The sequence below is a fragment of the Oryctolagus cuniculus genome, chromosome 15 (assembly GCF_051225735.1).
Source record: "Oryctolagus cuniculus isolate XC-2025 breed Fujian yellow rabbit chromosome 15, ASM5122573v1, whole genome shotgun sequence".
NCBI classification, from domain to species: Eukaryota; Metazoa; Chordata; class Mammalia; order Lagomorpha; family Leporidae; genus Oryctolagus; species Oryctolagus cuniculus.
Genome location: NC_142881.1, coordinates 63,169,495 through 63,191,540, shown reverse-complemented (window position 1 = coordinate 63,191,540; position 22,046 = coordinate 63,169,495). Strand labels below are relative to the sequence as shown.

Here is a 22,046-nt window from a genome sequence, read left to right as displayed (position 1 = left end):
GCCCAGGTCCTTGGGCCCTGCACATGGGAGACCAGGAGGAAGCACCTGGCTCCTGCCTTCGGATCGGCGCAGTGCGCTGGCCGTTACAACCACTTGGAGGGTGAACCAATGGAAAAAGGAAGACCTTTCTCTCTGTCTCTCTCTCTCTCACTGTCCACTCTGCCTGTCAAAAAAAAAAAAAAAAAAAAAAAAAAAAAAAAAAAAAAGATGATAAGCTGGGGCCAGCGCTATGGTGGAGCAGGTAAAGCCGCCACCTGCAGTGCTGGCATCCCATATGGGTGCTGGTTCAAGACCCAGCTGCTCCACTTCCGATCCAGCTCTCTGCTATGGCCTGGGAAAGCAGTAGAAGATGGCCCAAGTCCTTGGGCCCCTGCACCCGCGTGGGAGACCCGGAGGAAGCTCCTGGCTCCTGGCTTCGGATCAGCCCAGCTCCAGCCTTTGCGACCATTTGGGGAGTGAACCAACTGATGGAAGACCTCTCTCTCTGCAACTCTGCCTCTGCTTCTCTGTAACTCTGACTTCCAAATAAATAAATAAATCTTTAAAAAAAAAAAGATAAGCTCTGAGTGATTTCTCTTAATGATAAAGACAGCTCTCAGCAGTACCCCAGCCTCCCCTGTATTCGTCCTCACTGCGTTCATCACTGTGTGAACATACCTGCTTACTGGATGTCTCTGCACGCCCTACACACACTGGAATGTAAGGGGCATGAAGGCATCCTACAACTATGTCAGAAATAGTGACTACTCGTCAAATACATGCTCAATGAAAAAATAAATGCCTTCGTCTCAAACACAGACATGACCGCCAGGAACCTGCAACCATCCTCAACTCTAAGGAAGTGGTACCTCGAGCCCTAGGTATGTGGGCACGCACTATTACAAATTCCTACGCCGAACGTCCCTCTCTTCGAAGACATACGGTAGTGCTTCCGCCCTAGCTCGGCTCTCGCTCAGATCTCGGGAAGGAGGGGCGGAGGGCCATGTCATCATTGTGCGCCGGCCTGCCCCGCGACGCGCCGGCGGCTGGCGCAGCCTTTCGCTCGCCCGGCCTCCCCCTCCCTGGTTCCGCGCTCTGGTTCCGCCATGGAATCCAACAAGGATGAAGCCGAGCGTTGTATTAGCATCGCCCTCAAGGCCATCCAGAGCAACCAGCCCGACCGGGCCCTCCGCTTCCTGGAGAAGGCACAGCGGCTGTACCCGACGCCGCGAGTTCGCGGTGAGTGTCAGGTGCCGAGAGACGGAGGGACGAAATTGGAACTGAAGGGGGGAATACGGGAACGGACCGACGGGAGCAGTTGGGGGAGGGGGAGGGGTGGTGAGGCGCGGCTACGCCTGCGCACTGCGTCGCGCGGTGGCTGCTGGGAGGTGTAGTCTTTCCCTCCCTCGCTTGCTTGGGATGCTGGACGCCTGAAGATCGGGGTGTCGGGGACGTCGGCTTTCGGGGTGCTTGCAGACCGCTGTGGGATCTGACACTCTGGAGGATGCGATGCGCTGGCGGACGGGGCTCTTGGAGCTTACCGGGGAGCAAACTCGAACTACTTCTCCCAAGGGTCCTTTGGGTGGCCCAGGGCCAGTTGCCGGCCTGGGAAATATTACAGTTAGGGAAATAAACATAACTTCTCTGAGGGAGAGAAAGGGCTCTCGAGAGAAAGATTTTCGCCTCTCGGGCGCCCTGGAGAGGTGCCTCCATGTCTTCGCTCCCCCGCACGTCTGTTGGGCAGGGCCAGGGACCAGCCTCCCGAATCAGGAGCCTGCGTGTTTGCCCCCTCCACGCCACCGCCGGGACGGCCGTCCTGAGTCCTGGCCCCTCGCGCCCTAGGATGGACTTCGGGGCTGAGGGCCCTGGGTGGGGTGGGCCCTAGGGGCGGCTGCTGCGCGACCCTGGACTGAAAACTCCCAAGCCGTGCGCGGAGTAGCGAGCTTGTCTCCCCTCATCCCCTCACTTCACCCAGAACCCCTTCAAACAAACGTGCCGGCGCTGGCCTGGCTCACAGCAGGCCCTGGGAACGCCGGGCTCGCTCGGCCTGACCGCCACCCGCGGACCCTCCTGAGCTGGCCTTGCTCATCAGCAGGATGGGAGGCTGGCACGGGTTCTGCGGGTCCCAGCCGTGCCCACAGGGCCTTTTAGTTTAGAGAGTTGGGGAGACAGAGCAAGGAGCAGCGTCGTCACTCCGTGGATGAGAGGCCGTCCCAGAGAGACTTGCCCAGGATTCCACAGCTGGGCGCTGGGGAGTTCTGGGACTGGCGAGGGGTCGCTGAAGGAGGGCTGTGAAACTGAAGAGCTGCCGGCAGCCTGCTGAGCCTGCCCGGGTTATGCAATGGCGCCTGGAGAAGGCTGGCAGCAGAGGCGGCTGGAGCGCCTGAGCCTCCCTCCCGCCTGACTCTGCAGGTTGATCTTTGGCCTGTTTGCCTCTCTCTTGGAGAGAGTTCAGGGTGTGTTTGCCAGGCCTCCTGGGTAACCTGCTCGTGGAGCTTCTCCACACAGTAAGCCACGTGGTCTAAGTGGGGCGTCCTGGGGCTCTGGACCTCCGGCTGTTGGCTGTTGGCTGTCGGTGTTCTCACCCTGCTTGCTGGGGCTCAGGAGGAGGCAGGAAAGGAGCAGCCACAGGTCTGGTGTGTGTGTGTGTGTGTGTGTGGTGGGGGTCATGCTGTCCACCTCCTGTGCCCGTTCAGGGGCTGGGGGGTGTCCTCCCTGCAGCTCAGGCAGGAGAGTCGCCGGCTGTGTGTGTGTTTTCACTCTTCTGCCTAGAGCATGTGCCTCATGCATCGCCTTGTGCCCTCACTAGCCCTGCGCTGAGTTGACAAGGACCTGGGGTTAGCCTAGACCAGGGACAGGGAAATCTTGGCTAAGAAGTCTTAGATGGTTGTCTACACTGGGTGCTTTGGGCTTGGGCTCATTTCTGATACTCATTCAAGGCAGCAGACTTCTGTGGGAGATCTGCTTGCTGTGTTGTTTGTTTGCAAAGTTCGGTGCGTCGTGCTAAGTGGTGTGGTGGCGCTGGTGAGATGTGAGCCCTTGCTTCGGAGAGCTTACGGCCTAGTGAAGGAGACAGAGTTATGTGGGGAAACTACAGAGCAAAAGGTCCTGACTGTAACTGAGCAGAAATCCAGTCCGCACCATCCATGGGTGCACGGTGGGTGGGGCAAGTGTAGGGGACAAGCACGTTTGAACACGAAGCTGTGAGCTGTGCAGTCGGTGCTATTGCAAGGGCGTAAACATAACGTTACTCCACCAGAGGGAAGGCCGTGGAGAGTAAGATGGGAGACCGCATTTCAGGTGTGCTTTTAGGGGAATTTGAGGCTTAGAGAATGAAACAGTGGGAAAAGACATGGAGGACAGGGAGCCGGCACTGTGCTGAAGCGGGTAAAGCCACCACCTGCCGTGCATCCCATATGCACGCCGGTTCGAGTCCCAGCTGCTCCACTTCCGATCCAGCTCTCTGCTATGGCCTGGGAAAGCAGTGGAGGATGGCCCAAGTCCTTGGGCCCCTGCACCTGCGTGGGAGAACCCGAAGAAGCCCCTGGCTCCTGGCTTCAGATTGGCGCAGCTCTGAACCAGCGGATGGAAGACCTCTCTCTCTCTTTCTCTGCCTCTGCCTCTCTGTAACTGTCTTCCAAATAAATAAGTAAATCTTTAAAAAGGGGGGGGGGGCTGGGAGGGGAAGATGGGTGGGGAAGGGGGTGCTAGTGGGATGTTCCAGAGGGGTTGTCAGTGTGGGACTCAGGAGAGACCTCAGGCTCCACGTGGAAGTCTGATAGCGTCTGCGTGACGGAGCGTATCAGAGCTGTGTGTGGCGAGGGTCACTGTGGGGACGGGTGGGACAAGGAGAGAAGGCTGCTGCAGGTCATTGTGGGCAGAGGCAGAGCGAGACAGAGCAGCAGCAGGAAGAGGTCCCAGGAGGTGGCAGCGGCCGGGTCGCCATGGAGAGGCGGATCAAGGAGGCGGTGAGCAGCGGCGCTGTCCGATGCTGCGGAGGCCACCTGGGAGAAGGCCAAGCTGAGAAGTCAGAGAAGGATCAGGAGCAGTTGTGGAGCGCGGCATTGGAGAGGTAGAAGCTCGCGTGGAGGGAGGGGCTGGAGAGGGAGGCTCAGAGCCACCTGGAAGGACTTGGCCTTCTCCACGTGACCTGAAGCTGATGCCATGGGAGGTGGCCAGGGAAGCCCTGGGGGCTGGATGGTTGCACCGTCGAGCAGTAGCTGAACTCTCAACTGGGAGGTCGCAGAGCAGGGGTGATGGACCTGGTTAGTCCCTTCCTGGGAGTTTCTGTCTAGCACCTGGCTGCCTGAGAGCCATTGGGTTTTCTGGGGGCTTAGCAGCAATGGTGGAAGGTACCAGATTTTCTAAGGAGCTCATGAAAACATCTGTAGGCCTCAGTTTCCCCAGCATGCAAAGAAGGTTGGCCAGCGCGGGCCCCAAGGCTGCCTGAGGTCTGGGCCTGGCTCTGGGCCCCGGGCTAAGTCAAGAAGGCCAGGCTGCATGAGCAGCCCACAGAGAGGGCAGGGTCGGCGTCAGAGAGGGAGCCACTAGTGCTGGCGAGGCCCAGCGTAGGGATGGCCGCTCAGTCTCGGCCGCCGCGAGCCCCATGCTGCACCCCCCGCCCCTTTCTCTTTGTTACTGAGTCTCGTGCCACCTGGGAGCAGCCCCGTGATGGATGAGCTAGCTTGGCAGGGGCACACAGCTGATTAGCAAAGGACTGACCGGTGTCCACGCCATCGGGACAGGCTCCCTCCCCACTCCGACCTCTGAGATCCTGAAACCCCTGCTTGCCTAAGGACAGAAGCAGCAGTCACACATACTGCACAGTGGTGGTCGCTGGGCATTGTGCTGAGTGCACTCACTCTCAACCCTCATGAGGGAGGTACTTTTAAAAAAAATTATTTTTACCTATTTGAAAAGTAGAGAGAGAAAGCCCATCTGTTGGTTCTCTCCCTAAATGCCTGAACAGCTGGATCTGTGTCTGGTTCAGAGCCAGAGCCAGGAGCCGGGACCTCCGTCCAGGCTCCCACGTGCGTGGTAGTGACCCAGTCATCACAGCCTCCCAGGGTCTGCATTGCCAGGAAGTTGGAATCAAGAGCTGGGGACAAGTGTCCGACGCAGGCACTCCGAGGTGGGACACGATGCCTCAGCCACTAGGTCAGGTGCCCACCGCAGGGAGACAGTTCTGCACGGAGAAACTAGGATGCCCCTGCTGGCAGTGGCAGAGCAAGTTTGAAACAGCCAGGCAGCCTGACTGTCTATGCTTGCGAGGGGCAGCCCCTGCTGGCCGCGGCCTCCACCTCCTCTGCCGCCTTCCCAGCTCCACCTTTGTCTTCTCCCCTTGGTTTTCTAGGAAGAATCAGAGCGGGCTTAGCATGAAGCTGTTACGTCTCCTAACTGTGGCATGTCCTGTCGGCCACTGTCACTGGGGAGGTAGCGGAATCGGGATGAAGCAGACATCCCACGGGCCTGGCGTGGGGGTCGCCCAGGCCGTGAGAAGCACCTGCTCGCCAGCAGCCAGGAGACGAACTTCCTACTCGAGCGGGGAACTGCAGTGTGACCCAGAGCACATCCATTCCCCGTAGGGCTCTCTTCCATCGGTGTGGCCAGATTCGAGTGGCTGACCCCATGTCACTGCCCTGAACAACTTCCAGAATCTTCCCTGAGAGGTACTGAGGAGAGCCCATCCGTTTCCTGGCTGATGCTTCTGTGTGTCTGTGGTGATTGGATGACTGCTAACGTTGACCTTAAGATACGTCAGGCTCAGTCTAGACCACTGAACTGCCAGAGAAACTGGAAGAAACAACTTCGTTCATTTTTATTTCTTCATTTGAGAGACAGAGATCCAGTCTGCTGGCTTGCTCCCCAAATGCCCGCAGTGCCTAGGGCTGGGCTGAAGCCAAAACCAGGAACTCAAACCAGGTCTCCCATGTGGGTGGCAGGAACCCAGTGACTTACGCCATGACCGCAGCCTCCCAGGGTCTGCGTTAGCAGGAAGCTGGAGTCAGGAGCCTGAGCCAGGAATGGAACTCAGACATTCAGGGTGGGACCCTGATCTCTGCTGCTGGGCCCAGTGCCCACCCCAACAACTTCCGTAAGAGCCCCCGGAAAAAGCAGCTCTGCTCCTTCCCACCTCAACCAGCGTCCCTTCGTCCGTTGCTTTCTTCCCTTGCCAGTCCTCTTGGTGCCTGCCTGGACTTGGCATTGGGCCTGCTGAGATCTGGTCCAGAGCCGGCTGAGTGCCGAGACTTGGCCTTCCTAAGCCTTGGAGCTCCTTCCAGCCTGCCCCCCACCCCCACTGGGGTTCCGCCACCTCCCTGGCAAGTCTGCTCCCATGGCCGCTCATGTCATCTGCCCAGGTCCTAGCAGCTGCTTGTTTTGAACTTTTTTTTTCTTTTGTAAGGATTTATTTATTTGACAGAGTGACAGAAAAAGGAGAGAGAACCTCCATGTATGGGTTCACTCCCCAATGCCCACAGAAGCCTGACTAGTCCCAGCTTAAGCCAGGAGCTCCATCCAGGTCTCCCACTGAGTGGCAGGGCCCTAAGCACTTGGGCCATCAGCTGCATCGTAGGCCCGTTAGCAGGAAGCTGGATCAGAAGTGCAGAGTAACCATGGTCAGGATGACCCACCTCCAACATGGATGTGGCTGTCCCAAGCAGGGCCTTAGCCCGCTGCAGCACAGTGCCAGCCCCTCATGTTGAATTTTCCCTCCGGTCCTTCTCTGGGCCATCCTTATACCACCGTTGTGAGGAAGCTGAGCTTCAGGTACATTTCATAAGCCAGCTAGTTAGTGGCAGAGCTGAAATTTGAACCTGGGGCTGTCTGAATCTAACATCCCTTCTATACTTGGAGTGACTTTGCTGGCAGCCCCTCCCCCCACCCAGACATGTGTGATCTGGAATAGCAGCACAGATAAGGGCTGGTCCTCCTGGGGTTCGCATGTCCCTCGGGCTGCCTGAGCAGCTGTGCCACTGTGGGCAGTGATGTGGGTAGTTAGTAAGGCCTGCCTTCTGGGCCGTTGTGACAAGCTCAAACTGATGCACGAAGAACATGTGATGGTGCCTGGCGCACGCGCATTGGGTGCTCCGTAATAGACCGATCGTCGGGACTGCCCCTCTGTCCCGGGGTGGGCTCTGCTATCAGCTCCTGCGCTTCGACTTCCCAGCTGCAGACTCGCCAAGCTTGCTGCCGTGGAGCTGCAGCGGCTCGGGTCAGAGCTCTGTTCCCTGTGAGCCCTGCTCCCGGCCCCGTGGGCGAGAGCCACGTGTGTTGCAGTAGTGGTTCTGAGTCCCAGCACAGCGCCGTGAGTGCAGCAGGCAGGTAGCGTGTTGGAAGGATGCTGGGAGCAGTCCAGGCAGTGCTGCTGTGACGTGAGATAGCACACACGCACACATGAGACGTGACACGGCAGAGGTCCAGGTGGACTGGGGCTCCTTACCGCACCAGGCATGACGGGGGAGGGGAGATCCTCAGAACTGATTTTGTGCCTGGAATATATGAGCAGAGGGGACTTCTGCCAGAGATTTGGGCCGTCCTCACTGAGTCAGCAGGCACCAAGGACTTGGATTTGGATAACTGACCTCATGCTGATGCACTGTGTCCACTCCGACATTAATGGCAAATGTGCGGGTAGGATGGGGTCTAGTGGCTGCCCTGAGAGCCTGGGGTGCCTGGGGACTGCCACAAACGTGGGGATCCTCACTGGGTGTGGATGGGATGACCTCGCATGGGTTATTGCCATCTAAGTTCATGCCACGGATATTTGGGGGGTGGCTGACTAGGCATTGCTGCGTCGTTTGCTACATTGTCATTTTCACTTTCCAAGTTCTCTCTCCCTAAGTCATCAACTATTGCCTGTGAGGCAGAGGCCTGGAATGACAGTCTCTTATCACTCACAGATTCATTATGTTTGGTAATCTGTGTGGGTTTCCAAGAGGGGGGTATCTTTCCCATGTTTGAGCCGCTTTCTAGCCAAAGGAAAGACAGCCACAGCACTGCTGCTGTAACAAAACAAATTCCTAGCACCTCAGTGGCTGATGGCATTCTGCAAGGGGTTCCCTACGTTAGATGAACATACAGTGGTCTATCAGTTCGTACGTATGTCCTGTGCTTAGTGGGGGACTTCCATGATTCGTTAGGTCAAGGCAGTATGCCCACACGGTGTCTCCGGAGCGTCACCTCTCTCGAGTAAGGGAAGATGACTTGGTTCTGAATTCTGGGATGATGAGTCCCTTATGTGAATTCGCTGGGCGAACCAAAAAGGAGGAGCCAAGAAGTGGCGTTACAATTCTGGATGGTGTGTGCCTAACCTGGGGTCACTTTGACCAAGGACAAGGAAAGGGGCGTAGGAGGGGTTCTGTGTTCACCCTCACAGAACCAAACAGCACACAAAACACCTAGTGGCCTACTTGCCGAAATCAAGGGGAGACCTCACCAAGTCTGACATGCTGTCTCTCAGTCACGTTGGTGCCAGATATTGCTGTGGATTCGTTCTGAGAGGAGAAGTGTGGTGGGGGCAAGAGGTGTGGAGTCACCACACAGACCCCGGGAGTCAGGTGAAAGCGGGCCAGAGGCAAGCAGCCTGCAGACTCATTTATTTCAGTTAGTACAGCAGCTTATATAGCCAAGGCAGCCAATCTGGTCAAGGGGCTGTTTATACCCTAACCAATCACAGCCTGTTGCTAGGCAGTTTCTGAAGCCATCCAATCACAGCCTGTTGCCAGGCAGGCTCTGTGGCCAGGGGCTTTCCAAAGCCATTCCTGAGTAACTGATGCTCGCTTGCCAGCGGCCATTTTGGCATGGCCTTCTCATTCCACCACACATGTGCTTGGTCTCTGTCCCCTTGAGGGAAACCCAGGTTGAGTTCCTAGCTCTTCACTTTTGCCTGGCCCAGCTGTTGCTGTAGGCATTTAGGAAGTGAATCAACAGATCAAAGTTCTGTCTGTATGTCTCTCTCTCTCTCTCTCTCTCTCTCTCTTTCTTTCCCTCTCTCTGTCTCTCTGCCTTTCAAATAAGTAAGTAAAAACAAGAACTTTTTTTAGAATAAACTTAGGAAACACTGGCACAGCGGTTTGGTGCAGTAAAAAAGTTGTGCCTTGGAACCCCCACATTCCAGATTGGAGTGCCTGGGTGCCAGTCCTGGCTCTGCTTCCGGCTCCAGCTTCCTGCCAGTGTGCACCCTGGGAGGCGGCCGTGATGGCTGCAGTACTTGCATCCCAGCCACCCATGCGGGAGACCCAGACAGAATTCCACACTGACTCCAGGCTGTGACCTGGCCTCCTTGGGCTGTTGCAGGCTTTTGGGGAGTGAAACTGGATAGAAAAATCTCTCTGTCTCTGACTCTCTGCCTCTCTGCTTTTCAAGTAAAATGAAAATAAATAATATTTTAAAAATAGAAAACATTAAAATTAGTACTAACTTACTGCTGATATGATATTAGTCTTTATACTAATGCAGATTTACTGTGAAAGTGTTTTAAAAAAGCAAAGATACAGGCCAGCGCCGTGGTTCACTTGGTTAATCCTCTGCCTGAGGCGCCGGCATCCCATATGGGCGCCAGGTTCTAGTCCCGGTTGCTTCTCTTCCAGTCTAGCTCTCTGCTGTGGCCTGAGAAAGCAGCAGAGGATGGCCCAAGTGCTTGGGCCCTGCACCCGCATGGGAGACCAGGAAGAAGCACCTGGCTCCTGGCTTCAGATCGGCACAGTGCCAACTGTAGCGGTCATTTGGGAATAAACCAACAGAAGGAAGAGCTTTCTCTCTTTCTCTCTCATTCTCTATAAATCTACCTGTCAAATAAATTTAAAAAAAAAAAAGATACAAACAGGAAATAATAGCAGATAGTGCAATTAACTGAATATTTTGAATATTCAAAATGTGGGGTAGGACCAGCACTGTGGCATAGCAGGTAAAGCTGCCATCTGCAGTGCCGGTATCCCATGTTGGCACTGGTTTGAGTCCTGGCTGTTCCACTTCGTGTCCAGTTCCCTGCTATTGTGCCTGGGAAAGCAGTAGAAGATGGCCCAAGTCCTTGAACCCCTGCACCTGCATGGAAGACATAGAGGAAGCTCCTGGCTTCTGGCTTCAGATCAACCCAGCTCCAGCCGTTGTGGTCATTTAGGGAGTGAACCAGTGGATGGAAGACCTCACATTCTCCCTCTGTAACTCTGTCAAATAAATAAATAAATAAATCCTTTTCTTTTTTTTTTTTTTTTTTTTTTTTAGATTTTATTATTTGAAAGTCAGAGTTACACAGAGAGAGGAGAGGCAGAGGGAGAGAGAAAGAGAGGTCTTCCACCCAATGGCTCACTCCCCAGTTGGCTGCAATGGCCAGAGCTGTGCTGATCCAAAGCCAGGAGCCAGGAATCTCCTCTGTGTCTCCCATGCAGGATGGGCCATCTTCAACTGTTTTCCCAGGCCATAGCAGAGAGCTGGATAGGAAGTGGAGCAGCCGAGACTTGAACTGGTGCCCATATGGGATGCTGGCACTGCAGGCCAGGGTGTTAGCCCGCTGTGCCACAGCGCTGGCCCCATAACTAAATCTTTTTTTTTTTTTAATGTGGGATAATGCAAAAAGAAGTGTGCAAATTTGAATGAGTTCAGTAGAAAACCTGAATTAAAAGCAAATACATCGAAGGAAATAAAGTAGAATTCAGTGAACTCTAAAGTGTTTATGTATGTGAAAGGCAGAGTGTCAGAGGGAGAGGGAGGGACAGAAAGAGATCTCCAACATGGGAAGCAGGCCACACAGCAGACTCAGAATCTTTCCTTAGGGCAGAGTTGGTCTTGTGTATATAAAGTTAATTAAAAATGAATCTTAATGAAGAATGGGATGGGAGTAGGGGTGGGATGGCGGGTATGGGAGGAAGAACTGTTATAGTCCTAAAGCTGTACCTATGAAATTTATGTTTATTAAATAAAAGCTTTCTAAAAATATATATAATTTTCAAAAAGACAAAAAAAAAAGAGAGAGAGAGGGATCTCCCATCTGCTGGTTCACTCCCCAAATGGCCACAACGGCCGGGACTGCACCAGGCTGGAGCCAGGAGCTCCATCTTAGTCTTCCATATGGGTGGCAGGGGCCCCAGCACCTGGGCCGTCTTCCACTGCATTCCCAGATGTATTAGCAAGAAGCTGGATCAGTAAGTAAAGAGGAGATGAATATACTTGTTTAAATATACTCTCAGGAAAATAAAGTAGAAATATAGATTTATCCGTGAATTTAGTGTTAACTTTCATTAGTAATGCCGTGCGTGCAGAAAACAGACATGGCCTACAGCCTGCCTCCTCCTGAGGACTGTGACGCCTCAGAGAGCAGGTGACTTTACTCCACTGGCACGCACAGGCCCACAGCAGGGAGGAGCGAGTGGCATTGCTGGGCAGGGATGCGGGGGCCCGGCCTCTCCTGGGCCACACAGTCCCTTGGCCGAGTCACACAGCCGTGCTGGAGCAGGAGCCCTCAATGCTGTCCTTGTCCTACACAGCCCTAATCGAGTCCCTCAACCAGAAGTCACAGTCTCCCGGGAGCCAGCCCCACTCCACAGACGCGCCCCATGCCACCCACAGGAAAGCAGCGGGGCCCGAGGGCCCCTCCGCCAACGGAGAAGCCGGAGGAGGAGAGAGCACCAAGGGCTACACTGCAGAACAAGTAGCCGCTGTGAAGAGGTAGCATGGTCCGGTGGGCCCTGGGATGGGCTGGGGGACGGAGGAGACTCACCAGGGGACCCCTGCGTACTTCCACAGGCCCTGCATAGTGTGGGAACCAGGACTCCACGGGTCCTCCCACCTGCACAGCCGCAGCATAGGCCCCTGCCACTGGCCCCTGCCCTGGCTGCGTGGGCCCGGGGCCTCTGACACGGCTCCATTTGTCAGAGATGGGACTTGGTGTCCCCGCCCAGATTCTCCCCAACCCACATCCCCGCCTCCGACAAAGACCTTTTCAGAGCAGTGGAGCCTGGAAGCAGAGTGCCCTCCAGGGCTGTGGCGGGCCCTGCAGAGTGGCCACCAGGGTTCCCGGGGCCGGCGCCCGCTGCTGTCCTCGCTCTGCGGTCTGCGGAATCCCTCCGGGCTGTGCTCACCTGCTGGCTGCCCGTGGAGACGCTGCAGGCTTCCAGACGGGGGTTTGCCCGTGTGTGTCCAGGCACCTATAGAAGCATAAACTGGGCTTAAGCGTCTGTGACAGGCAGGGTTTTGACCAGCCCAGTCCATCAGTAGTAGCCAGTAGAAGCTGACTTTGGAGCAGCAGGCTATCTGCAGGGATCCAAAAGGTCGGAAATGGTGGGAGAGCCCCAGGGGTCTGATGGGCACCAAGAGACCACTTCCATTTCTGTTCCCCACTCAGGACGCCCGTTGCCGGGGGAGACAACGCCTGGTTGAGCTGGGGACACACTTGCCTTGGGTGGTAGTCCACAGAAGGGCAGGCCCGAGGCCACCACCAGTGAGCGAGCTGTCAGCAAAAGAAGCGCGATAGCAGCTGCCCTTCTTAAGTGCTGAACATGCTCTTGGTGTTGCCAGTGGGCTGTGCCCACAGTTGGAGTCCACTGTGGCTCCTTTGTCCCTACGTCAGGCAGCTGCCCTGGGGAGCCCTCTGCCATGCCCGGCTGGTCCCTCAGCCTGCCCAGGGCTGTCTGTGCCCTGTACCGCCCGTTCCTCCCAGCCTCACTGCACAGCTCTGAGCCCATGCAGGGTGCCCCATCCGTGCTCTTCTCCCTCCCAGGGTCAAGCAGTGCAAAGATTACTACGAGATCCTGGGCGTAAGTAGAGGCGCCTCCGACGAGGACTTGAAGAAGGCCTACCGCAAGCTGGCCCTCAAATTCCACCCGGACAAGAACCACGCGCCCGGCGCCACTGAAGCTTTCAAAGGTGAGCTGGCCCCACATCCTGCGCTTTGGCGTTCGCAGCTCCTGTCCTTGGAGGGACCGAGGGCCCCAGACAGCTTTCCCAGCAAGTGGAGGGCAGGACGTGGGCCCAGGTCCAGGTTCCTGGGGTGCAAGAGCCTCTTCCCGGAAGTGGGTCCTGGCAGCCACCTCTGGCTGTGGAGCATCCAGCCGGGCTCAGATGGACTGCCCCTGCCTCCCCGGGGTCACAGGACAGGAGCTGAGCCGAGACTTCCAGGGCCTTCTCCAATCACACGGTGGGTGAGGGGAGGCGTGGACCTCCTGACTGGCCCTTGGGTGCTTCCCGTTAGGCAGCGGTCTCACTGTGCTGGGGGCAGAGAAGCCCCAGGGCGGGACCTCTGGCCCAGTGGCCTCATCAGTGCCCCCCCATCCCCACACCCCCACACACGCATCCCTCAGCCTGCAGGGGAGCAGCCTCAGGGACTCTGTGTGGGGATGGGTGCGTTACTTCCGGCTGAAATTGTCAGCTGCATTCACCTGTCCGTACCGACTCTGTGCCTGCACTGTGTTTCTGGGCTCTTCACTTGCTTATTCCCCAGACATCTCTGTCCCTCCGACCTCCCCGTCCACCTGCCCTGGGAGGCGGCGCAGTGGCTGGTCCCCGTCCACCTGCCCTGGGAGGCAGCACAGTAGCAGTCCCCGTCCACCTGCCCTGGGAGGCGGCACAGTGGCTGGTCCCTGTCCACCTGCCCTGGGAGGCAGCACAGTAGCAGTCCCTGTCCACCTGCCCTGGGAGGCGGCGCAGTGGCTGGTCCCCGCCCACCTGCCCTGGGAGGCGGCGCAGTGGCTGGTCCCCGTCCACCTGGCCTGGGAGGCAGCGCAGTGGCTGGTCCCTGTGGGCCTGGGCAGGGTGCTGTGCAGCGCTGGTCCATGGCCATAGCCAGGTGGGGGCCTGTAGCGGAGCAGCCCCCACAGCCTGCTGCTGTCTGCCAGAGGCCTGCCCTGCGGGAGAGGAGTGGGCCCGGGAGGCAGGACAGCCGTGGTTGATGTTCTTTGCGCTGACCTCTGCCAGCTGCCTGCCCCCGCAGGTACAGAGAGGCAGGACTCTCCCTGCTCACCCTCAGGGATTCCTGATGCTGCCATGGCCCACTCCTCCCAGTGGGCAGCTTGAGGAAAAGGAGCAGAGACCTGGAGGGCGCAGAGCTGGGGCCTGTAGGGGCACAGGCTTCCTACCCCAAAGCCAGGCGGGGCACAGAAGCTGGGAGCAGGCCTGCGGGAGGAGGGTCACCCCAGCTACGTGTCCCTGCTGCTTTCCAGCGCACGCTGAGGACGTCATGTATTGGGGTGGCCCCTGGTACACTGCAACTTGCGGATTATGTCGCCTCTAGGAAGGGCCGCCGCAGCCCATTGAGTGCCTTAGAGGAGAGGAGTGAGGATGGGGGTTTGGTGATTTTCATAAAGTCAGAAAACGGAACCAGGGGCCTGCGTTGTGGCCCAGTGGGTTAAGCCATCACGTGAGATGCCGGCATCCCGTATCAGAATGTTGGTTCAAGTCCTAGCTGCTCTGCTTCCCAGCTGGCTTCATGCTAATGCCCTGGGAAAGCAGTGCTTGGGCCCCTGCCAGCCACCTGGGAGACCAGGGCGGAGTTCAGGCCTTGAACTGGCCCAGAACTCCCTATTGTGGTCATTTGAGAAGTGAACCAGTGGATGGAAGGTCTCTCTTTGTCCCTCCCCCTCCCTCCCTCTCCTCTCTCTCTCTCTCTCTCTCACACACACACACACACACATACACACACACATACACATACTCCTTCTTTTAGATAAATGATAGATGGATTTTTTTTTATTATTTGACAGATAGAGTTAGAGAGAGGTCTTCCTTCTGTTGGTTCACCCCCCAAATGGCCGCCACGGCTGGAGCTACACTGATCTGAAGCCAGGAGCCAGGTGCTTCCTCCTGGTCTCCCATGCAGGTGCAGGGCCCAAGCACTTGGGCCATCCTCCGCTGCCCTCCTGGGCCACAGCAGAGAGCTGGACTGGAAGAGGAGCAACTGGGACTAGAACCCGGCGCCCATATGTGCCGCAGGTGGAGGATTAACCAAGTGAGCCACAGCACCAGCCTAGATAGATCTTTCTTAAAAAAGAAAAAGGAGTTTTGAGGCAAGACATGTCCGGCATCGATTCCAGGCCTGCCGCTGAGAGCAGAGGCTTCGGCAGCCCCTGGCTTCTCTGTGCCTCAGTTTCCTCACAGGTCCAGAGTTGATGGGGTTTGTGTTAGGGGTCAGTGCACAGTGCCCGTGAGGGTTGTCAGCAGGAGGAGGGCGAGCGGCCTGGACCCTTGGCTGCCTGGGCGCCCAGAGTCACTCGGGAGTCTCCCACACTTGCAGCAGCCTTGCTTGCCACCTGCCCTCAAGCCTCCCGCTTCCTAAACCGCCCTCACAGAGCCGGAGCCAACAGCACCAAGCGCTTGGCTGTCGCTACCCCTCCCCCGCGTCCCTGGGCCTGACCGTTCGCCTGCTTTCCAGCCATTGGCACAGCGTATGCGGTACTTAGCAACCCAGAGAAAAGGAAGCAGTACGACCAGTTCGGCGACGACAAGAGCCAGGCGGCCCGGCACGGCCCTGGGCGCGGAGACTTCCACCGTGGCTTCGAGGCCGACATCTCTCCCGAGGACCTCTTCAACATGTTCTTTGGTGGTGGCTTCCCTTCCAGTGAGTTCCCCTCCCGGCTACGGCCCCATCCCCCTGGGGGTGATGGTGGGAGACCCAGTGCCAGCCTCCTCCTTTCCTTATCTTTCCTGACTCAGCTCCTCTGACCCCCAGGTAACGTCCACGTGTACAGCAACGGCCGCATGCGCTATACCTACCAGCAAAGGCAGGACCGCAGGGAGAACCAGGGTGACGTGAGTGAGGAAGGCGCCAGGGAGAGCAGGGGGAGGACGCCGAGCCCACCCCAGGGTGCGGGTCCTGGAGGAGGGCGCTTTCTCCTGTGCTGTCCATTCTGGGCCCCACGGTGCCACCACAACCCTTGGCCAAGGAGCCATCCTGGCCGCTCCTGCCATTCTGCTGAGCGACGCCAGAGGGAGCCACACTCCACGTTGCCTGCAGGCGTGGGGCTTTGCTGGGCGCTGCTGGGGCCTGTATTGCAGAAACTCCTCCACCTACGCGCAGGCTCAGTGTGAATGGCTTTTGTGCAGTCCCTCCTGCTGAAGGCCTGCGTAACGTTTTCCGGCAACACAAAGTCCATGAGAAAATTGTCAAGGGTGACAATATAGTGCTGACTCTTCTTCCTTCCTTTCAACACTCTTAAAAAAAAAAGCATATGCAAAACCGATAGCTAGATCTCGTAGGTCCGGCATTGCCGCACCGCGAGTCCACAAGCAGCCAGCCGCCGAGGTTACAGCCCTGCGGGCAGCTGCTCAGTGCTTGCAGTCCTGGCGGCAGAGGGCTCTGTTGCTCTGACAGTGTTGATTGTTTATTTGGTTGGAAATTTTTCTTTCGTACTTAACACACAAAAGAGGTTTTAAATCATCCTACAGTGAATGAATGCATGTTTTGATTTCTAAAGGTTTAGTTGGTGAATTTTTAAATTAGTAGATCGTATGGTGACAGTTTCCTGCAGCCTGCCTCCCGTTGTCCCGGCGGCAGCTGCTGGCCGAGTTTTTGGTGTCTTTTCACAAGTCAGCGCGAAGACCTCACTTGCCTGGACTGTGCTGTGTTTTATCTGGGAGCGCTGGCAGGCAGCGGAGCGGCTCTGTTTTGGGGTCCCGTTGCACTCGAGGAGCTGGTAGCATCTGTGGCTGATGCCACACACGCACAGGTCCAGCCAGGTGACCATTGGCTCTTCCCTGCAGGGCGGGCTTGGGGTGTTTGTCCAGCTGATGCCCATCCTCATCCTGATCCTCGTGTCCGCTCTCAGCCAGCTCATGGTCTCCAGTCCACCCTACAGTCTAAGTCTGAGACCGTGAGTACCTGCAGGGGGGCGAGGCCAGGGCCACGGCCACGGGCAGGCAGGGGCTTCCCGCCCTGACCCGGCAGGTTCTCCGTCACAGTGCACAAAGCTGGCTGAGAATCCGAAACGGCGGCTCTGTTGGGCCAAGGTTCCCCGTCTTTTCCGGGGTTCCGATTCCCTCAGACTGTGCAGTGGAAGCTGCAGGCCTTAGGCTTTGCAGAGATGTCCGGGACTTCGTGACTGCTACCTCATGTCCCACTTGAGCTGCTGAGATTGGAATCTCCGGGTGGGGCCATGGGCGGAGCAGGGGCTGGAGAGTCAGAGCAAAGACGGCTTGGACTCCTGGCCTGTGCACTGGGATGGTGTGACCTTGGACAAGTTACATGACCTCAGTCTCCCCATCTGTGAAATGGGAATTCCACATGTGCTTGCTTGTGAACAGGAGTAACACATGTGAGTGCCTGGCTCAGTAGCGTCCAGCAGCAGCTGTTGCAGGGTTAGGTGACCTCCGCGGCCAGCAGAGGTTTGGCCCTGTGAGGGGTCTGCTCCCTTCACGGACTTCCAGCGCCTCGGCCAGCCTGGCATGCGGTCCGCAGTGGGTGCTCGCCTCCCGTCCAGGGTCCAGGAAGCCCTCTGCTCCTCCCAGGCCGCCCGGAGCCTGGCACACTCCTGCTCGGAGACAGCAGGGGGCAGAGCTGGCCCACTGGACCCACAGTCTCTGCTCAGCCTCCTGTGGCCAAGCGCCAGCCCTTTCCTGCAGCTGGGGCGGGCAGGGGCTGTCCTTGGGGGCCGCCTCCTGTCTGCGTGTTGAGGCTGCTCAGCAGGCTGCAGAGCCCGTGGAGCGTGGCCTCCGTGTCCTTGGCCCCGGAAGCTGCGACTGCTCCTGGCTGTCCTCTTAGCTCGGGGCGTCAGTTCCCGGGGGGCGGGCAGGCCCTCAGCGATGACTGGCCCAGGGAATGAGTGACACAGGGCTGGCGCCTGCACTCCTTCCCCAGTCCCAGAGACTAGGGCCACCCCTCAAAAGGGACTTCTCCCCCCCGCCTCCCCCCGGCCCCCAGTGTCAGCGGTGTGTGCTTGTCACCATCCAGGCCCCTTGTGCCGGAGCGACCCTGGCCTTTGCCTCAGGCCCTCGTTCTGGGCAGTGCGCGAGGGCCTGCCCTGTTTAGGAGGGAACCCACTCCTGGGAAGGCCCAGGCCCACTGAACGCCCACTGTACTTCCGGCCAGGTCGGTGGGCCACATCCACAAACGAGTCACTGACCACCTGAACGTCCCGTACTACGTGGCCGACACCTTTGCCGAGGAGTACACGGGCTCCAGCCTGAAGACGGTGGAGCGCAACGTGGAAGACGACTACATCGCCAACCTCCGCAACAACTGCTGGAAGGAGAAGCAGCAGAGTGAGTGTGCGCGTGTGTCCGGGCAGACCCTGCAGCGGGGCGGCCTGAGTGTGCGTGTGCGTCAGGGCAGACCCTGCAGCAGGGCGGCCTGAGTGTGCGTGTGCGTCAGGGCAGACCCTGCAGCAGGGCGGCCTGAGTGTGCGCCTGCATCCGGGCGGACCCTGCAGCAGGGCGGCCTGAGTGTGCGCCTGCATCCGGGCGGACCCTGCAGCAGGGCGGCCTGAGTGTGCGCCTGCATCCGGGCGGACCCTGCAGCGGGGCGGCCTGAGTGTGCGCGTGCGTCCGGGCGGACCCTGCAGCGGGGCAGCCTGAGTGTGTGCGTGTGTCCGGGCGGACCCTGCAGCGGGGCAGCCTGAGTGTGCGCCTGCATCCGGGCAGACCCTGCAGCGGGGCGGCCTGAGTGTGCGCGTGCATCCGGGCGGACCCTGCAGCGGGCGGCCTGCGTGTGTGTGTGTGTGCGTGTGTGTGTGTGCGTGCGTGCGTCCAGGCGGACCCTGCAGCGGGCGGCCTGTGTGTGCGTGCGTTCGGGCGGACCCTGGGAGCAGGGCAGGAGGAGGCCTTGCCCCTACCTGGTGCCGGCCTCACCCGCAGGCAGCACAAAGGGCCCTGTCCCAGGTTGGGACTGCTGCTCCAGGGTCCTCCCTGTGGGAAGCCAGCTCTGCCCAAGCCCCTAGGCCTTTCACGGCCTTCCTCCTCCCACAGGCCCAGGCAGGCTTCCTGTGGATTCTGGGAGGCATGGGGGTGGGGCTGGGTGGGGGCTCTGACCCATTGCCATTGCTTTGCAGAGGAAGGCTTGCTGTACCGGGCCCGCTACTTCGGTGACACCAATATGTACCACAAGGCACAGAGGATGACCACCCCAAGCTGTAACCGGCTGTCAGAGGTGCATGGATAGTCCTGGGCCCGCCACACCACCAAGGTCCAAGTATGAGCCGGGGCTGCCTCTGCCTTGCAACTCCTGCAGCTTTGGCTCTGGTCATGAGGCAAAGGAGGAAAGGAGAGGGGAGGGAGGAGGCCAGGTGTCGTGACAGACCCGCCTCCAGTCCAACCTGCGGTCTCCGGAGGCGGCAGCCCTGAGGCCTCCTTGGAAACTGCTGCTGGTTTCACCCTCTGGTGATGCTGTCACCCCACGCGCCCCCTACTCTCTGGCTCTACGGCTGTGGGGTGCCCCAAAACCAGGCAGGGTGCAGCGAACCCCAGGTCCTTTTCCAATCACAGCACCCTATAGTCTGTGCTGGGATGTAGGCCCCCATATATTACCGGGCCCAAGATAGCCCTCCTGCACTGCACACCTGATCCCAGGCAGGACCTTGTGGGAACAGGTGGACCAAGAGGAAACGGAACTAGACGCCTGGGCAGCCTGACAGCCCAGAAGAGGAGAAGCCTGGGCACCGTGGTCACTGCCCGGTAGGCCCCAAGGCCCTCTCTTGAGTGTACCACACCTTGCGGCCTGGAAGCCACAGGCATCCGGCCCGCCCAGGCATCGCACCTGTGGTCTGAGAACGGCAGCGGAAGGTCACGAGTTCAGGTTCAGATGCAGCCGCTTGGTACAGGCACCCCCTCTGCCTGTGTGTGGGCTGTGGGCTGTGTTCCCAGCATCTGCCAGAGGGGCAGCACAGGGAGAGGCTCCTGGCTGTGTGGGTCCCCGCCCAGCCCCTCCCTTGGCAGACTCTGCCTGCAGGCCCTTTGTTGGAGCTTCCGGAAAGAAGTGCAGCACCCCGCAGGGGCACGGAGGTCTGCTTGTGTGGCGGAGCTGGGGCGCCAGCAGCGGGGCTGCCGAGCTAACTGTTCCCCCTCTCTTCCCCAGACGATGAAATCCCTGGAGAACTTTTGGTGACACGCACTGAGCCAAGGTGATAGACTGTATATTTAAAGAAAGACATACAAAGAAAAAAAATTAAAATGGAATTGGAGGCCCAACGCCACACAGCTGCCCTCTCTCTCACCCAGCGACACGGACGGCTCTTAGGACAGACGAAAGCCCTGCCGCGGGGCTGCCTCCCTGCTTCCCGGGCCTGGCAGAAGCTCTGCACCTGCTCTCTCCTAGGATACAGAAACCATGGCAACGGAAGGAGAGTGGAACCCTCCTGGCACATGTCTGTGGGAAGGGCTGGGGGCACCCAGTGGCCGTTCCCCCACCAGGCAGCTTTCAGGAGAAGCCAGGCAGAGTGGTGACCAAGGGGAGAGACAGAGGAAAAGGAAGGAACACTCTCCGTAGAGCGTAATTTGTAGATGTGTGTGTATGTGTATATATCTATTTATATGTAAATAGGCATATATGAAGATATATATATATATTCTACTTTTTAACTATGCAGGGATTTGGCAAGGTTGTTTAGCTGATTTCTTCCAGGTCTTAAAAGACGAGGCCGGTTGTGGGGAAGGCAGCCCGGTCCGTCCAAAGCTGGGCATTGGCCTTGGCTGCCAGCCCGAGGCAAGCCAGGGGGGCACTCAGCGTCGCCCACCCCAGCCCGTTTTAGATGGCAGCAGTAATCATGGTAGTCTAAATCTGTAGAAAACTTCTAAAGGTCACCAGGTTGGCGGTTAAGCTGTGGGGAGAGGGGGGCCAGGTGCCCCTAGGGAAGGAGCCAGGTCAGTATTGAGTCATGTGGAGGCCCCAGGTAGGGCCTGCTGGTAGGAGACTGGCCACCCCATGAGCCCGGGAGCCCCCCGGCCAGCCCCCCACACCCTCCAGGGCAGCAGGGCCTGGAGTGGAGACCAGGTTCTACTTAAGCATCTCCCCAGCCCTAAGTTCCTGAGCAGGTTTTGCCTTAGAGGTGCCACGGGGCACAGCTCCGTCATTGCCGCTGGTTTTCCAGAGTGGGGCACCACGGACTCAAAAGGTTCCTCTCCGAGAGTCAGCAGGTGGTACCCGGGACCCTGGCCCGCAGCCCAGCTGCTGAAGAAGAGGCGGTGCCGCGGGCGCGGCCACCTCCGAGAAAGGGGCTCTGCCCGGCCGCCTGCTGCACCGCGCACAAAGCAGAGTCCCGAACCAGAGTGTCTTCTCTCCTCACCTTCAGACGCAGATTTTCTCGGAACAGTGCTCGCTGCCGGGGAAGGAGGGGGTTCTGCATCCCCGTGGGGTGTGCCGGGCCGATTGGGCTGGTTGGAATCTCCCAGGTCTCCTGCAGCGGCGGCCCTGTGTCATCGCACTGCCCTCCAAAGCCTTACTCCCCCCAGCCGCCCGCAGAGAGGGAGCCCTGGCTGCCCACCTGCATCTTCTCCCGTCTCTTGGTCTTAAAGTACCCAACCAACGGGATGCTGGCTGGGAAGGAAGTTGGATAAGGAAATGTCAGACCTGTTTTTTAAACAAGGCCCCACCCTGCAATGAAGTGGCCACCCTGGCCCAGGGAGATCGCGAGAACTGGATGCGGGCCGGAGCGCCCCGCCATGGTGGCCCTGGTGCTCTGCCCCCACCGCCCCCGCCGCCCGGCTGGTCTTGGTAGACGTCCCTAGATGGCTGAGCCACGTGCAATAAGAACACAGATCCTAAAGGATCCCTGACAAGCTGTATTTCTTGAATTAGAATTCTGAAATTGTACATCTATAAATATATGTTTATTATGTGATTGGCCTTGGTTGGTCAGCATTGAGCAGGGGTGCGTTGGGGGTGGGGGGTGAGACGCAAGTACTACCTGTTGCCGCTGACACTTCCCTGTGGCAGGGCAGATTGCATCCGGGCAAGGGGGAAGGCCTGGGCTGTGTCCAGGGCACAGGGCCCTGGGGTCCCCTGACAGCAGTCCTGGGTGGGCACCCGGGCCAAGACCACCGTCCTCTGCTTTCCTGTTCCTTCCCCCTCGGCCCCTCTGGCCTGCGGTGTCCTGAGCACAGCCTCCCCACTCCCTCCTGCCTCACCCTGCTCAAAGCTCAAGTCCAGGGGC

At 58.4% G+C, this 22,046-nt stretch overlaps 1 protein-coding gene across 3 annotated transcripts; it reads left to right on the top strand.

Annotated features, from left to right (window-relative positions):
• The first annotated feature begins 939 nt into the window (after window positions 1-939).
• On the top strand, window positions 940-21,734 carry DNAJB12 (DnaJ heat shock protein family (Hsp40) member B12). Of its 3 annotated transcripts, none has more exons than XM_051823791.2 (9): window positions 940-1,218; window positions 11,463-11,643; window positions 12,695-12,840; window positions 15,341-15,526; window positions 15,638-15,717; window positions 16,669-16,778; window positions 17,993-18,165; window positions 18,951-19,084; window positions 19,973-21,734. In XM_051823791.2, exons 1-8 carry the CDS (start codon window positions 1,086-1,088, stop codon window positions 19,058-19,060), a joined length of 1,119 nt encoding a protein of 372 aa, XP_051679751.1. In that variant the 5' UTR covers window positions 940-1,085; the 3' UTR covers window positions 19,061-19,084; window positions 19,973-21,734. The 3 variants fall into 3 exon arrangements, with proteins under 3 accessions (XP_051679751.1, XP_008268204.1, XP_051679750.1); XM_008269982.4 differs by having other exon boundaries at window positions 960-1,218; window positions 18,951-19,048; XM_051823790.3 differs by having other exon boundaries at window positions 962-1,218; window positions 18,951-19,090.
• The last annotated feature ends 312 nt before the right edge of the window (window positions 21,735-22,046 follow it).